General features: G+C 38.6%; 1 protein-coding gene across 36 annotated transcripts in view; it reads left to right on the top strand.

Annotated features, from left to right (window-relative positions):
• Positions 1–18,162, top strand: part of CUX1 (cut like homeobox 1) — a 399,391-nt gene that overhangs the window by 238,651 nt on the left and 142,578 nt on the right. For all 36 annotated transcript variants that reach the window (XM_039508427.1, XM_039508428.1, XM_039508426.1 and 33 more), the window contains one exon: positions 13,392–13,440. In XM_039508427.1, coding sequence (XP_039364361.1) covers positions 13,392–13,440 — 49 coding nt within the window. The remainder of the gene's footprint in view (positions 1–13,391; positions 13,441–18,162) is intronic.

Raw genomic sequence — 18,162 nt, 5'->3', positions numbered from 1 at the left:
GGGTCCAGCAATCACTCACACCCCCTGTAGTTACTGTCCTTTTTTCTAGTTTCCTTCGAGTATCCGGGGTGGGGGGGGTGGAGAGGTTTCTTCTTTAGCCAGCTGAAGACAAAATGGAGGGGTCTCCCAGGGGTTTAAATAGACTTTCTCTTGTGGGTGGAGACCCTCTCCTCACCCTGTGTAGAATCCAGTCACAAAATGGAGATTTGGAATCACATGGGCAAGTCACATGGCCATGCATGACTCAGGACTTGCAGGTACATAAGAACATAAGAAAGGCCGTACCGGGTCAGACCAAAGGTCCATCTAGCCCAGTATCTGTCTACCGACAGTGGCCAATGCCAGGTACCCCTGAGGGAGTGAACCTAACAGGCAATGATCAAGTGATCTCTATCCTGCCATCCATCTCCATCCTCTGACGAACAGAGGCTAGGGACACCATTCTTACCCATCCTGGCTAATAGCCATTTATGGACTTAGCCACCATGAATTTGTCCAGTCCCCTTTTAAATGGGTAGCAGCCATTACCCACATGCTACCTTGAACGTCCTCAGGTAGACTTCTTATGTGGATTGGAATCTTCCAAGCTCTTTTGTCTGTTAATTGCTTCCTGATTGAGCACTTAATTTGCACATTCCTTTCCCAAGAAGTGACCAAATGTTCTAACTAAGGCTGCTTAGAAATCGAGCAATTATACAGCTGATGTTCACAACTTTGAACACACAAATGGTGCCTGCATACAGCTAGGATGAACATAACCAGTAGATCATAACCTTTACATAGATATGTTACATGGCATATGTAGCACAAAACATATTCCAGTTATATCTTATTCCCCTAAAGCATTATGGGGTACAGCGTCACACCTCAGCTGGTATAAACTGGCTTCTGTAAAGAATTCAATGGAGCTATGCTGATTTATAATAGGTGAAGATCTGGCCCATGCAAGTCTAAGGGTTGGAGAAAAGAACTCCTAAGACCAGCCATATATTGAGCTCTCCTTTCTTATGCTCAGCCTCTGTCTGAGGCAAATCCAAGTGGTTTTATGGGTCCTCAGTCTTTTCATTCAAGGGACACCAGATTCGTCTCTACATCAAATGAATCTTCTCTAATAATAATAAGCTGGTAGCTGTTGTTGTGAGTTGCTGAGATTGTGATAGCTACCTTTTCTTCTTCTTTGTGCTTCCTCTTCATCTCCTTCTTTTTTTTTGGCCACCTTTTCTCTGCTCAATTTCTTTTCCTTTTCCTGGTCATTGTCCCCTACTCTCTCGCCTTCTCTCCCATTCAGTGTGATTTATATTGTCCATAGCCTGAACCCCCCCAAAACAGCAATGCAGTACAATTATAATTTGACATAAAATTCTATTTCCCTTCAGAAGAGAGTAAGATTTGGAAGGGGAGATAGACATACAGGCAGCCCTAGTTATATTGTTGTGTAGATAATTATTTGAATTTCTGAGCTCAACATGCTCCAAATCTTCTGGGTGTTTTAACAATTTAGTGAACAAAATAATACAAATAAAGCAACAGGTCTAAGTAAGTATCCAGCACAGGTGTGAGCAATACATTACACAGATAAAACACTCAACAGTACAACAAAAAAGAAAAATCAAGTGTTCAGTCTTTGTGATTTTGCTGTGCCCATCTGTTAGCTGGGAGGGCACCCAACCATCTTTCTCTGAGACCAGTGCCAATATTACTTTGTTAGTCAGCCACCAGGAAGCACTTGCTTGAGCATCCATTATCCTTCCAGCAGAGAACAAGCATTTTACCTCTACAACGCAAACAGTCCACCAGAGCCAAGAGTGTTTGAAGTATTCTCCAAATGCAGCTTACTCATGCAACTGTGTTTTACATTGCCGCTGAGCTTATATTTGCCGTTGTTATGGTTTTCTGTTACATTTTTTACATTTGTTATTTATTACATGCTTTTATTTATTTGATATAATTTTTTTTAGAAAAACAGAGATGAGTTGCATTGCTGTATGGATACTATCACTGAACAGTGACAAGCATATAAGAATGGGGAAAAAAAATTGCAGGTGTGTCTCATAGTCTGGAGAAAAAAGTATAAGCATCAGTATAACACGTTGGTCAATAAAAGAGGAAAAAATCCAAACTCATCTCTTCCCTTCCCTTCCTTTGTCACCATGATTTCTGAGTACCTGTTAGTGAGTCTGTCTGGAAAGGTATATAAGCAACATACTTGAGAAAAACTATCCAGATTGCAAACTATTGGTCATTTTTATCTTGCTTCATGCAAATAAGTCATTCAGGCAGTATATTCCATATTCTAAAGTACCCTACAGTATGAATTACCCAAAGTGAGGCTGGGTGGGCTGTGACTGCCAGAATAAGCCTGACAACAATTTGGAGAACAAGTCTTTTCAGAGAATTTTGGTAAAAGTGGGGCCTTTTTTCTTTAATTTTTGTGGTTACTTGAATATGTGCATAAGCCACTGGAAAAATACCATTCACCACAAGGTAGGCATTGATGGTCTGTCGTTGCTACATTAGTAAAGGAGTTATTTTCCCCTGGCATGAGCACATATTTGGAGTGACACATCTATATAAGATTGCTTTGTTGTGTTGTTACACTGGGCACCCATTTTGACTGATTACGGTTTGATTTTAGTGGAAGAAAAACACATTTTGTCATTTTCTTAAAGAACAAAGATGCAGAATAAAGAATATGGAGAATTAATGAAGTTACAAGGAGCTTGATTTTCAGAAATGCTGAGCCCCCACAACACCTTTGCTGCTAATGGGAGATGCTGGTGCTCAGTATCACTGAAAATCAGTTTCTAAAGGTAGATTTTTAATCCACTCTGTTGCTATAGTAAAAAATCATGTGTAGTTTCTGTTTTTTCTAAAGTTATTTTTATATTAAAGAAAACAAAATGTATAGAAATGTCAGACACTGACACTCATTTAATTAAGACTATGTGCAACTGTGCTGCTGTAGTGCTTCAGTGTAGACACTTACTACAGCAACAGAAGGGTTTTCCCATCACTGTAGGTAACCTACCTCCCAAGAGGCAGTAGCTAGGTTGATGGAAGAATTCCGTTGTCTAGGTACAGTCTACACCAGGGGTTAGGTCATCTTACCTATGTCGCTTGGAAGTGTGAGGGGATTTTCACACACCTGAGAGATGTAGCTATGCCGATATCACTTTTCAGTGTGGACCAGTCCTGAGGAGGAGAGAGAATTCATACTGAGATTATTATATTTGAGAAGATTGACGTTCTGCTGCCTAGAGTACCTGAGGCCCTGATTCTGCGGATTTATATATGTGCTTAGCCTTATGTCCTGCAAGGAGTCCCAATGTCTTTAATGTGACAATTCACAGTGTGCAAAGTTAAGTATGTGAATAAGATCACAGCCTTAATTTGTAACAACTGTTGCTTATCTACTAAGTATCAGAGATTTTATAACTATTACTTCTTGTCCTTTACATGTTGTTGGTGTTACAGTAAAAGGAATGGTATTTAACATTTCCAATTAATGTCACTTACTTTGGATTTGGATTTGACTCAATAAAAATAAGTAAAATTATTCTAAGCACTGTGTTTCCCCAAACCAAAATCCTCCATTGTTATTTTTATTAGTTTGAAGAAAAAGTGATAAAATAACTTGCTAAAATTACAGAATCAATTAAAGCTTGTCACATCAATGGATATTTTTTATGCTTTGTATATTTTTAAAGCAAAAGTAAACACGTCATTTCAGCTGTTCTAGGTCTTACATCAGGCAATGTGTTGGAATTCCATAGAAGATAATTTCACATTTGTCCATCTGGAGAACAAAATGAACACATTTATTCTTACACTTATGGATGATAAAGTTATTACCTCTATGCAAAATACCAAAGGCTGGATATAGAGGTATCAGCAAATAAGTTACTATTTAAATAGGATTCACTGTGTTCTGCCAAAATTTTTCGAACACCATACAAGATCACAACATCCTAGGGGAAATCCTAACCCCATTAGAGGCAATGGGAGTTTTGTAATTTGTCACTGTATATTAAAGACGTAGCACTCAATCCAGGAAGGTACTTTGACCCTTGACCCTGAGTCAGCAAAATGTTTGCTCAGTCAAGTCTATATTGACCAAGCAAAAGACAATTTATAGAAATGTAATCATTACAATAAGACTGCTAATTTCTGGGAACATAGCTACTTTATATTTTTTAAATATGATTCATGTTTTTAATCAAATACTGTCTAACAATTGTTTTTTGAAAGATCATCCTTCACAAAACACATTTCCACCTGGATATTTTTACCTACTATTGTTACAAGGAATAGTTAAGATTACTGTAACTGAAATATTGGAGAAAGTGATTTTTTCTTAATTCTTTCAATTTGTGTATTTTGTGCATTTGACAACATTTTTGCATTTTTTACTGGAACCTGAGGATGAAAAACGGTTAGAAATTGGGAAATGATAGGTGTGGAACCTGAAACTGCTTTAACTCATGTTTTGAACTGGAAAAGATATTAAGTAGAATGTCGTTTTTGACTTGTGCAAAGTTAAACTTTTAACAGTGCGAAGTCCTACAGACTGGATAAGTTTTTAAACCTTCCCTTCAACACTTGTAAACTGCCTTATCTGTAAATATTTATTAATTACTACATTTGATTAATCCTTTTTTTTTTGGTATGCTTTATTGAAATGAATTTTAAATAGTTTGTTTTCAAAGGAATCCCTTAACTCCAAAGGTTTTTTCAATGAGTTTTATTGGCATTTCTATGTCACTGTACTTTTTAACCAAAATAAATATTTAAAAACAAAATCAAACAGGCAGTCAGTAAATGTGATGTCCCAAAATAAATTGATTTATGTCACCGTTATCTAAGAAGGTGTTCCAAACATAATAAAGCCAAGGTTATCTTGGACAATTACTTGGTAAACCCCCTTAGTCAATACACTATGGTATCAGTGTAACCAGATATGTCATCCTATTGGAAAACTGTATCCTATATTTACAGGATGGATGATCTCAATCTGATAAACCCTTTCTATCTCTATGATCGTGAAGCAAGATCCATATCGGTGATGGGAATTTGCTTACAGTTTAAGTACTTATTGTATATGACTTTTAAAAGATTGTGCTATCTAGAAACCCAGTACTGCAATTAAAAAAAGAAACCTTCATTGTTTTTTACAAAGAGAACAGTTTCTCTGCTCCCTGACTCATGGGAAAAATATGCTTTTTGGCTGGCACTCTGGCTGGTCATAGCACGCTGTTCTGCAAGAAACTCTTCAGTGACTGTACAGCTAGGATAGTCATAAGGTACTCTATTGTGCATATGTACATAACGAACATGTATATCCTGTTAATGGGGTGTGAGGGAGAGAATAGCTCAGGTTACCAAGGGGGAATGGAAACTTCTTGTAAAGGAGTAAGTAATGGGTTTCAAAGCAGAGGTGAGATGACAAGGAGAGGAGTTAATCTAGGAGATATTGAAGTACTTAAATCAGATGTGGGGGAAGCAACCGGAGAATAAAAAGGTGGTCAGTTGTTGATGCTTGTATGCTTAGGAAGCAATGACAGCACTGTCAAATATAACTATAGAATGGACCCAAAAGAATCAAACTGAATAAAATTACATTGGATATAATATTTAATACTGGTGCCATCTTAATGTGTTTAACAAGACGGATGATTTCCCACATCTTACAAGCAGACTATAACCCTGTTTTGTATAATTGCTATCTACATTGTTATGTGTTGTGGGATGGTTAGATAAACAGGAAGACCACTAAGGCAATGGAAAACAAAACAAAAATAATCGAACATGTTTATCACTGGAACAATAAAATGGCTCCAATGGCAGACACCAAATGAATTATGCAATACATAACTTAATTTTCTGGGGCACAGATGTTTCATTTTTCCTGTATGAAGATGACTGAGCCTTGAATGACAGTTGCAGGCAGTCTTTGATTGCTTTGTGGCTCACATGCTTGAATATGACTTGCATTTTAGTTGCTTTTTACATGCTGTAGCTTTATCGCACATAGAAAATTGACACCGTATTGAGCTGCTCAAGGCCAAGCTAAGAGTAATTCCATAATTTTGATATGCTTTGTGTTTAAATAAGGGAGAAGGAAGGTTGCCGGTATTTAAATTCTGCAGCATTATTAAATCAGCGAAAGATGGAAGAAAGGAGTTGTGAGAAATAGTTGGAAACTGTGGATTTATTGACTGAGATCGGTTTTAATGATTAATGCTATATAGCTTTAATGTGATGGTTATGTAAATGAGAGGTGAATTGTGGTGCATTGCTGAGCAGTCATTTAACACTTCAGTTCTTCTTTGAACATTTGTCCATGCAGATCCCAGTGTGTGTGTGAGAGAACCTGGAATCTTTTATCCATTAGTGTCTGGTGGGGCTGTGCATGTGCCCTGTACATTCTCGCATCCCTTACAGCGAGGGTATAAAAGGCAGAACAGCCCCAGCTGCCACTGCCCCTGGGACTGCTCCTGGGCAGGACTAAGCCTGGGATTTCTGAGACGCATTTCTACTTCGCTGCTAAAATAACCTGGTTTGTCTCCTCCACAACCCTCCTTTAGTTCCTTAATTCCAAGGGGTCTAATGAAGGTACTCCAGGACAAACTCAGGTGCTATTGATAGCTGCAGCCTGGGCATGTCAGTTCTGGTATTCCCATCTAATGCGGCAGTTGATCAGTCACCCTCTTCCTCTTTCTGAACCTACTAGACATCATCTGTCAGAGCCAAGGCCTGATGCTGCCCCCAGACTCAGAGTCAATGCATTAACAGCATAGAATCTTGCTGACTATTTTGTGAACAGATCCCGGTCAGCATCTCTGCAAGCGGTTTTGATTCAAAGCAGGAAAGCTTCCACCAAAAAAATACATCAAAGAGAAAACTCTTCCCTTTGTAGTCTATTCAGAATCTTGTTAAACTCTTGGTTGCTTCTATTTTGGGCTACTTATTGTCTTTAGAATGTGTGGCTTTTGGTTAGCTTGGTTGGAGTCCATTTAGCCACTATATCAGCATACTATCCACCCGTTGACAATTGTCCAATTTTTTCCCCCCATCCCACTGTTTCTTAATTTTCTAAAAACCCGATTTAAAGTATTTCTACCAATGAGGGAGCCATTCCTTACCTGGGACTTGAAAGGGATACTTGCTGCTTTGAAAGACTCTCCCTCTGAGCCTATGTATCACCTTTCTGATAAAATGGTGGTTTTAGTCCCCATCATCTTGACTTGTAGAGGGGACAAAAATCAAGCTTTAATGGTTGAACAGCCTTATACAGTATTTCATAAGGACCAAGTAACTCTCACATCTCACCTGAAATTTCTATCGAAAATTGCTTGATTTTCCTATAAACCAATGTATTCACCTACTGGTATTTTTTTTCTAAGACTCATTACTCTGTTGAAGAGTCCATACTCCATACACTAGATATTCTTAGGGCTATGCCTTTTTCATTTACCTTTCCAGGACAAAGGCTTTCTGCAATCACCTCAGCTTTTCATAGTCTTTTATAAATCTAAGTCTGCTTCCTCAAAAAGTGTGTCCAAATGGGTTATAGACTGCATTAAAATGTCCTGCTCTTTGAATAAACTACCCATTCCCTCTCAGGTTAGTTCACATTCAATGTGCGTAACTTGTTTAAGAGAGTGCCTATTCTTGAAATCTGTAGAGCAGCTACCAGGAGTTCAGTCTATTGGCTCAGCTTCTAGATCAAATGCACAGCTTAGCAGGGCTGTTCTACAGTCATTTAGATAGGGACTCCAGTCACCCATATCCTTATGGGATAACTTCCAGCTACTCTCAGTGGGCAAATGCTTAGAGAGGTTACTTACTTTACAGTACTGGAGTTATTCAAGGTGCTTTTGTCCCTGTGGCTCTCACAACCCGTCCTCCTTCCCAGTGATATGGAGTCCTTACCTGGATTTGTTAGTGAAGAAGTTGAGGCAATTGGGGCTTCTCTACCTTTTATCCCTCTCTGTAGGGGGCCCCACGAGTTGTGAGACACCTAGATGAATATAATTTGTTGGAGAAAAGTCAACATGGTTTTTGTAAAGGGAAATCATGCCTCAGAAATCTACTAGAATTCTTTAATGGGGTCAACAAGCATGTGAACAAGGGGGATCTAGTGGATATAGTTTACTTAGATTTTTCAGAAAGCCTTTGACAAGATCCCTCACCAAAGGCTCTTAAGCAAAGTAAGTTGTCATGGGATAAGAGGGAAGGTCCTCTCTTGGATTGGTAACTGGTTAAAAGATAATGGAGAGAGGTAAATGGTGGTGTCCCCCAGGGGTCCCAGTCCTATTAAACATATTCATAAATGATCTGGGAAAGGGGGTAAACAGTGAGGTGGCAAAATTTGCAGATGATACAAAATTACTCAAGATAGTTAAGTCTCAGGCAGACTGCGAAGAGCTACAAAAGGATCTCTCAAAACTGGGTGACTGGGCAACAAAATGGCAGATGAAAATGCAAAGTAATGCACATTGGAAAACATAATCCCAACTATACATATAAAATGATGGGGCCTAAATTAGCTGTTACCACTCAGGAAAGAGATCTTGGAGTCATTGTGGATAATTCTCTGAAAACATCCACTCAGTGTGCAGCAGCAGCCAAGAAAACAAATAGAACAGGGGTCCCCAACGTGGTACGCCCGCGTACTGGCCAGCCGGATGATGCCTCTGGATGACGCCGCTTGTCGGCGGCATTTCGGCGAATGCTCATCTGCTGCCATGATCCTCCGTGGCTCGTCGTAATAGAATGTTGGGAATCATTAAGAAAGGGAAAGGTAGTAAGTCAGAAAATATCATATTGCCTCTATATAAATCCATGGTACTCCCACACCTTGAATACTGCGTGCAGATGTGGTTGCCCCATCTCAAAAAAGATGTATTGGAACTAAAAAGGGTTCAGAAAAGGGCAATAAAAATAAGGGGTATGGAATGTCTTCCATATGAAGAGAGATTAATAAGACTGGGACTTTTCAGCTTGGAAAAGAGGTAACTAAGGGGGAATATGATAGAGGTCTATAAAATCATGACTGTTGTGGAGAAAGTAAATAAGGAAGTGTTATTTACTCCTTCTCATAACACAAGAGCTAGGGGTCACCAAATGAAATTAATAGGCAACAGATTTAAAACAAACAAAAGAAAGTATTTTTTCACACAGTGCACAGTCAACCTGTGGAACTCCTTGCCAGAGGATGTTGTGAAGGCCAAGACTATAACACAGTTTAAAAAAAGAACTAGATAAGTTCCTGGAGGATAGGTCCATCAGTGGCTATTAGCCAGGATGGGCAGGGATGGTATCCATAGCCTTAGTTTGCCAGAAGCTGGGAATGAGCACTAGGGGATGGATTACTTGATGATCACCTATTCTGTTCATTCCTTCTGTGGCATCTGGAATTGGCCACTGTCAGAAGACAGGATACTGGGCTAGATGGACCTTTGGTCTGACCTAGCATGGCTGTCCTTATGTTATGTTCTTATGAGTTACCTGGTGCTTGCACAGCACGAACAGACAGTGCTGCAAAAAGATTCCGGGTCACGTATCCAAGTCGCACACACCTACAGTATAGTTAAAACCTTGTGTGGTTGTGGTAAAATAGACCTATGTTCTGTGGCAGGTCTCTGCATTATATGTCACACTGGTGAAGCCATGTGGAAATCAGTGGCAGCTTCATTTAAATAAAAAAAAAGTTTTTTTTAAATTGACTCAATACAACAATGAATAAAGCAGTAATCCTTGCCTTTTAATGTCAATTAAAATGAAATTGATTTTATTCTGAGTCCACGTTTTCATTTTCAGTGCACTCTAGATTTAGGGACATTAGAAGGGTGAGTGAGGCAGTTGTTTGTCCCAGGATCACGCATGAGTTGGATGTTTCTTCTAAAATGGTCAGCAGTGAAATAACTAATAATGTTGATGTTAAATTGTCTTTCTCACAGCCCATTGAGATAAATAGGGCAGTTCACACCTCTCTTAGAGCTGTTTGAAGCCATCTCCAGATCCAGGATTATAATCAATTCATAGTTTTTATGGTTATTTAAACCTGATCATATTCTTTTAAGTTTCTTATCAGATTTTAAGTTAAAAACCATAGGACCCGATTCTGCGCCGCCTCCTCCCCTCCCACCCCCTTAGGTTGTTTGAGTAGTACTGTGCTTGTTGAATAGTTCCATTTCAATAAATGGAACTGTTGAAAGAGTTTACTCAAAGTGAGTAAACGTTGCAGAAACTAGCCCATACAGAGAGTGCACTGGAATGACCTTTGTGGTTCTGATTCAGTGAGCTATGTTTTCTAGACCAAAATGGAATCATCCACTGCTTTGAAGGCTAAGCATTACACAGTGTCTTGTAAGTAATAAATAAATGAGATCTTGTTTTTATAAGCACATAAAAAGGTGAGAGAACTTGCTTTTTTTTAATAATAAATACTTTTGCTGAGCAAACAATGTACATAGCTATTGGAGACTTTAAGACATAAGTGATTTTAGACTGTCGGAGTGCCAGCTATTGATGTGGTAGTTGAGCTTTTAAAATGAAAAGAATGAATCCTTTTGAAGATTCTTCTGAATGCTGTTGACACTTGCTCTTCGAAAGAGCATACAGTAATTTAATTCATTACTGTACTTAAAGATAATATTTATGGTTACAGCACAGCCTCACTGGGTGTTCAGATTGCTACACTAGAGATGTTTATTTTGAAGTTCTTAGGGAGTTTGCATCTTTTTATTAGATGTATACAGAAGTATTATGAGGTAGAAAAACAAGGTAGGACAAATACCTGTGTGAAAAGGAGAAAGAAGTACACCCCAAAATTAGTCAGGTGGTATATAGCTGAATATAAGGAAAAAGTTGCCCTTAGATACAGATGTACACTTCCCACTGTAATCAGTGAGATTGTATATCTGAGGGTAGAACTTGAATCACTATTTTTAGAGTCCTCCAGCCTTGTTTAGCCTCTTGTACATGAGTGTCCCCAGCAGTGTTATGGTAGGTCTCTTAAATTCTGTCCCAAATATGCTGTTGCTTTAAAATACTGGGATTTATACTTCTTTGTAGTTAGATACAGTGATTGTCCTAAAAAAGTTCAAGCACCTTGTCTTCACCTGTCAGGCACTGCATTCAGCTCCAGCTTATCTCTGCTTTCCCTTCTTTCTATTTCCTCTCCCATTTCTTGTCCCAAGCCTCTCTCCTGCCTCCCTGTTTTGTATCCCCATCTCACAATGTTCCTTATGTTTGGAATATTCTCCCTGTTCTCCAGTACCAGATGACCTTTCCCTCCTCCTTAAAATTCCTCCTCAAAATACATTTCTTCAACAGTCTTTAAGAAATGACTGGTGCTGGACTTTTACGCCACGTCCAATTCATACCGGCATTTCATGCTCTGTATGTGTCAGAACTGTTATGTCTGTCTATATTAGATTGTAATCTTGTAGGCAGGGACTGGTCGTCGTCTTCTTATGTTTGGAGCCAGAAATCCCGTGGCTTGCGGTGAATGACAATAATAATAATAATAACAAAATATTTCTTTTATTACACTTCAGTTTTCTTTTAAGAGCCGTAAAGATTTTTTTTCTAAAGTGAGATAAAACAACAGTTTCTTCAGTGCTTTAACTTGACTTCTTCCATCTGACACATCACTGGAGATGCCTGATTTGATCATTTGAATGTTCTGGTACTTATCCTGTTAAGAGACACTGTTTTCCATATGAAAATTCCTTTCTAAAAGTAGTTTCACTTTAATGTGTGGTTTAGCAGTGGGAACAGACTTTTCAGGCCTGATGCTAAAAAAAGAGATTTATATTTCAAAACTGGCATATAAAAGTAATCACGGGCTCATATAACCTCTCCAAGGTCATTGGTACCTAAACACTTGGAACTATGTTTGTCCCAAGGGAAAATATATAGTCCAGTAAATAATGCGTATTAGCAATTCAGAACATCTTGTGCATGTCTTCTTCCCAGTATAACAGCTCATGCCAAAAGAGAAAAGATTGCACTGCGAAACACATGTTGGTCTGTTTTCCATATTAGCCAAAGGAGACCTCAACAGGCAATTCTTGGAGCTCCTGTAAATATTAGAAACAAGGGATGAAGTTTAAAACAATTGCATTATTGCACCCCTTTCCTAGGATGACCAGATGTCCCAATTTTATAGGGACAGTCCTGATTTTTGGGTCTTTTTCTTATATAGGTTCCTATTACCCTCCCACCCCATCCCGATTTTTCACATTTGCTGTCTGGTCACCCTACCCTCTCCTAGCACAGACCCAAGCAAATAAATGGGCCTTACTGCATGCCCAACAGGAAAACAAATGCAGACTGTTTTGCATTGGCAGAAGGAGGGAATCCCAGACTCTAAAAGCCTTCACTGATGATGTCCTGCTACCAGGTGTGACCCCCCCACCCCCCAAAAAAGGATGTTTGCATAAAATAGAGACCACTTTTATCCTCAGGCTGTAGGGCTCTGATCCTACAACTGCATCCAAGTGGGCAGAGTCCCATGGAAATCAGTGGGGCTCCATGCAGGGGCAAGAGTTTGCATGTGTAGAGCTAGTTGTCTAAGGTAGCCAGCCAGCTATGAATTGTTTGATTGAACTGCTTTTCCTTAACTACTTATATTTTTGTAACCCTTTAACAGTCTTATCAATTTTTGTAAAATGTATTACAGGCCTGACTCTAAACTAACAATACTGTCTGATACTTTAAATCTATATTTAGATTTTTTTAAACTTCCTGGTATGTCATTTCTTGAAAATTTTAAATGAAATTTTAAAATGAGGAAAATTGCTATAAATGTTAAAATATGGTCAAAAACATAAAGTTAGGAAATTCAGATGTAAATTTGAAACTTTTGCTATTTACTTCCTTCACTTTGCCCAGGTATTGCAGCACTTCTTCCAGTACAGAATGTAAAATGGCCAGATGTTTGGAGAATGTTATGATATTTAGATACCCCAGCAGAACTGAAGCACTTTCAACCTTAATCTTTTTTCAGTATTTTTAATTTTTTCATGATTCAGAGGCCAAAAATCTAACCTTTTGAGTAATCGATTCTAAGTACTGTAAAATTGTTTTGTTTTCCTTCTTAAAGTTTGCAAGCCAAGTATTTTTAGATAAAATGTATAATGGTAGTGACCCTAAAGCCGCAAATTGATGCATAATTCTTTTTCACAGTCTTGCATACGTAGTGGCTAAGAGAGAAGTACATACCTGTATGCACAAGTGAAATCCAAAATAGAGCTAATAGGTCAAAAGTTTGGTCTTTCAGACTTAACTGTGTCCCTTTAAAATATTTCAATCTGAAACACACAACCTAGAGGCTCATCTTCTCATATAGTAACAGTGCTTATGCTTTTTTGTTTTCCCAGGGCTGATGAAATTGAGATGATCATGACGGATCTCGAAAGAGCAAATCAGGTAGGATTTTAAAACAAGTTTTACTCATCAAATTTTAAAAACTTGCATTGATTTTGATTTTTATCTTGGGGAATGTTCCCTTCTCTCGTGGTCTCACGACTGTTCTCATGTCCTGTCCATGTTTAGCAGTCCAAGCTTATTACTTTGTATGGCTGTGCAAGCTGCAAATATAGTGAGGGAAACTCTGTAAGGGGTCTATTTCTGCAGTATAGTACTATATATAGCAATGGATAGTAATATATATTGTAATGGATGCTATTTACAAGCAAACATTTTTAGTTTTTTAAATCCATTTTGTTTTTTAAATGCCTCAAATGTTTGCCACAGCACAGGACATGCCCACAGATGGTGTCTAGCTTAATCCAAGTTGTACCTCTGTTGTTTTTCCAGTGTTGTTGTAGCTGTGTTGGTCCCAGGATATTAGCGAGACAAGGTGGGGAAGGTAATATCTTTTATTGGACCAACTTCTGTTGTTTTTCTCACCAGCAGAAGTTGGTCCAATAAAAGATACTACCTCACCCACCTTATCTCTCTGCTGTTCTTGTTGACTACTTGTGGGAATTGAAGCAGTTTGCTCACAGCAATGAATCTGTAATACACCATATTAGGCAAATCAGCTCTTGTTAAAAATAATGGGCAGCAACTGATCACGACATTCCAAACCTGATCAAATAGATGAAAACCAATAGATAAACTCTCAGGCTTAAATTTTGAAAAAATGACTAGTGATTTTGTGTGCCTCAGTGTTTGGGTGCTCAATGTAAGAGACATTATAATGGGAATGTTTGTTAGAAACCGCGAAGCACTTGCCCTTTGAAAATCCAGTTCCTTTCAGGTGTCTCCCTCAGTTGGAGCCGGGGCCAGGGCCAGATCAGGGGAGTGGAGCAGAGCTACGGCTGGGGACAGAGTTGCTTGGGTGATGCTCCCTCCCTGCCCCCCATTGGGGCTGGTCTGTGCCCTCTGCCCCCCCTCCCCCCCAAATGTTCCTCCGCACCCCTCTAGTGGGGCACACCTCACAGTTTGGGTGACTACTGCTGTATACAAAGACCATATTTATATTTGAATGATCCAAACTGGAATGTAGTTCAGAAGAGATATTCAAAGAACAGCAAAGCCTTGGTATTAAAAACATCATTAACAGAATTTTTCTACTTAAAATAGTAAATATATTTTCATTTTCAAACACAAATATTTTATATTTGAAAATTGTTTCCTTTTTCTCTTAGCTGTCAAATCCTGAGTTCAGAACCCTGTACTTTCCTTGCTTTATTTGATAACATACCTACAACTTTTACAGCCAAATGGGAAATGCTGTTACCTTCTCCATTGCAACTGATGATGTATTTCACTTTGTAGAAGAAACACAGATCCCTTATCTCAGGTGTTGGAAGGGAATCTGCTCTTCATTTAACCTTTAGGATATTCAAAGAGTACATTCTCATTTGCTTAGGGCCAGGTTCTCCCCTCCCACTGAAAAAGTGCTCTGAAAACTCAGCAAGTTAAAACTTCTAGAATTTCTGAAGCAGAAGATAGTGTTGCCTTCAAATCTCAAGAAGACAAAGTTGTGCAGTTGTTCTGTGATTCTTTCACTTCCTCCAACTTCTCAGTCCCCATATACTTTCTCTTCAGCCCGCTGATCAATTCTATTCATGCAGTGGGCATTCTCAGGGGTAGGGGGAGTGTGCTGTTGGTTGTACTCCCAGTGCCCAGAAGGGATTGTAGAACCTTTATAAATGCATTACACTGAAGTTAGTGATTTGTGATTGGAAAATTTGGGAAAAGAAAAACCACTGGTAAGGCAAGAGCAGACTTCGTACACTGAGGTCAGAGGAATATGTTATACTTGAAAAAGAGGGCAGTGGCCATAGAATTAGGACTTGTCTTCACGGCATTATTAGCTCCAGGTATAAGTTGAGTTTTGCCCAACTCCTGTGCACACACAAAAATCTCTAAGCTCGAGTTAAATAATGCTTTAAGGGCACGCATCCAAGGTGTGAGTTGAAGCTCAAGTGCTGCTGATGCTGGAGCTAATAATGGAATGAGTTTCCAGCAGCTTGAGTTTCCAACAACTCATCAGATGCTAAGCCTCTCACAGCGTCCTGCTAATCAAATCATGTTATGTAGTTTGAATGTTTTATAGAGCAGCCACTCTCACTGCACTCAGGCTAGGCTAGCTGGAGTGGGGGAACTCGAGTGTACTAACTAGTGCTGCCTGTTGCAGTAAAGACAAGCCTTTTGAGAGAGATGCTGACTGGAATAGGGCTTGCCAGGGACATTGTGTAGAGACGGGGTTCTGCAGTTAGAGTATGAAGTTTTATAGGGTTAGTTTGATAAACAGTGAATTATACCACAGACCTGAAATGGAGGGACAATGCTGAAGAAGCAGAAAGATAGTGATAATGGAGAATGAAGCAAAGCATTAGAGTAGTGAGAGGGATAAACCAGTATAAAAAGACAAGATGGAGCAGTAAGCAAAGTTGGCTGCTGTATCGAGGGTTCTGTTGGGGGGAACAACTTAATAGTTCATTAGCATTTAACTTTATTTTAACACTTGCTTTAGAGTCTGAAGGATTCTATTGAGACCTGCTGCAATTGCCTTAGTAGTAAAACGCTGCCATTTCTGTTGCAGAATAACAAAAGAACTGTCAGATGAGCATGTATCTCATTCTTTGCTTCTCTGTTAATCCTTAAGGCTCTATTACTGAACACTTTAATTGGTATCAATAAAGGAGCAGAATGGACGTATATCTGAATACAGCAGAACTTTGCTACTTTTCAGTTTGCTGATCCACAAACTCAGTGTTTCTCACCAACAAAATCTAGATGTTTTACCTGGCATTTCCGTAAGGATTTAATTAATAGAGCTGTAGTGAGGAATCTCATTTTATTGAGGTTTCATTTTACACAATCAGTGACTGCATATTTGCTGATATGCTGTGAAGTATGATAATAAATAATTAAAACAAACTGCCCTTACTTGCCAAATAAATGAATTTAGCATAGTTTGGGACTCTGGAATGTTTAAGAAAAAGATGCTACTGGTATTGACTCCAAGCTGCTGTGGATCACAGTTGAGTTTATCTGGCTGTGGTTTCACATTACCGAAGTATGCAGATCTATATGGCCAAATATTGGGTGGCCAAATTAAGAAAAACAAAATTAAAAGTGTGTTGTGAACTGGTACAATTTATTCTTCCTTGGTAAAGGTGTTTGAAAGTGTGTTCCCCATGTAGACATGAGAAAGGAACACCTAAATTAAGGAAGTGCCAGTTGATTGTCATTGACATTATAATATCAGTGTAATGCCTTGAAGAATCTAACATGATTTAGAAAAAAAAGCTCAGATTGAGAAATGTCATGTTTGCAGTGTTTCCTGTGGAGCAAGAGACAGGAGAATATAAGAGACTTTTCCACCTGCAGAATGCATCGGAAATATATAATTTAGATTTTTTTTGTACAGTATGTTATGCTATGTTGTATCTTTGGAAGGTCAGCATGTTTTCATTGGTCTCCCTGTTTCTCCTCATGATGCTGATACAGTTCCTGAATTTGTCCTTCACGCATTTGTGTGTTTTGTAGGGTAGAGATAATTGCAGATTATAGAAAGTTCTGTCATAATGGAACAAGAAAAGAGGAAATGCTCTTTTCAGAGTGCCAGCTGAATTACATAGCAGTTTGTTAAAGGATCTAGACTGGATTAGTGCTATGCGTTTAATGAATTGTTATGTTGGATTTTAAGATCAGTAGAGGAAGAATTAATGATTAAAAAATTGTTGAAACAAAAGAATACTAAAATGTAAAAACCACTGCATCTGCTATAGCAAGTATATACAAAACCAACAATTTTCTTTTGTCCCAAAAGCATTAGGAAAATGAAATTATTTTAGCAGAAATAGTTTTCAGGTTTTTTTAATTGAAGTATAATCTCGTTCTAGCTCCAACAGATCATGCTGGAAAACTGTTTAGATTTATATTTCCAACTAAGCACAATTGCTATGAAATATGCATATGTCAGACCAATATATGGAGTGATATTTCTTCGTGTTCAGTTAACATCACTGACAACAACATATATTCAAAGGATGGGTATTGGACAAAAATAATTTTGTTCCACAACTGATGGCAGCAACAACAATGACGATGTGTTCCTGTTTTTATTCACCATGAAGATAGTATTGTTATCTCAGCACGATTCCTTCATCTGCACCAAGGCTGATGCAGCTAACATTAGAATATCTGGATTCTGTTTCTGACTCTTAAACTCACTGTCGCTAGATCCGCAGCTAAAATAAATCGTTTACACCAGGGTGCCCAACCTACAGCCCACGGTCTGAACATAGCCCATCAGAGCATTTCATAAGGCCTGCGGTCTCCTTCAACACAGTATAGTAACATCCAATTCATTAGTGTTTTATCATCTTGTTTACATAATTTTAGTTTACATGAGTGTGTAAATAGGTTGTTTCTATATATAGTATCTACTACAAAATAAGCTGAACTTAAAAGGGAAATCAGTACAGGTGGCTTTAAATCTTATTAAAAGATGTAGAATCTGTTTGGCCCACACAAGATTGTGCTTAGGTTTATCTGGCCCTCCCGTGTAATAAAGTTGAGTACCACTGGTTTACACCATCTGATGAGGTCTGGCAGTATTTGCACCAGTAATTTGATCCTGTGCCTCAATTTCACCATCACCTTTGTAAAGTGCGGAGTGTAAATTGT

This window comes from Mauremys reevesii, linkage group 20, assembly GCF_016161935.1.
Source record: "Mauremys reevesii isolate NIE-2019 linkage group 20, ASM1616193v1, whole genome shotgun sequence".
Taxonomy (NCBI): Eukaryota; Metazoa; Chordata; order Testudines; family Geoemydidae; genus Mauremys; species Mauremys reevesii.
Note: the sequence above shows the minus strand (reverse complement) of the source record. Positions and strands in the feature narration are given on the sequence as shown.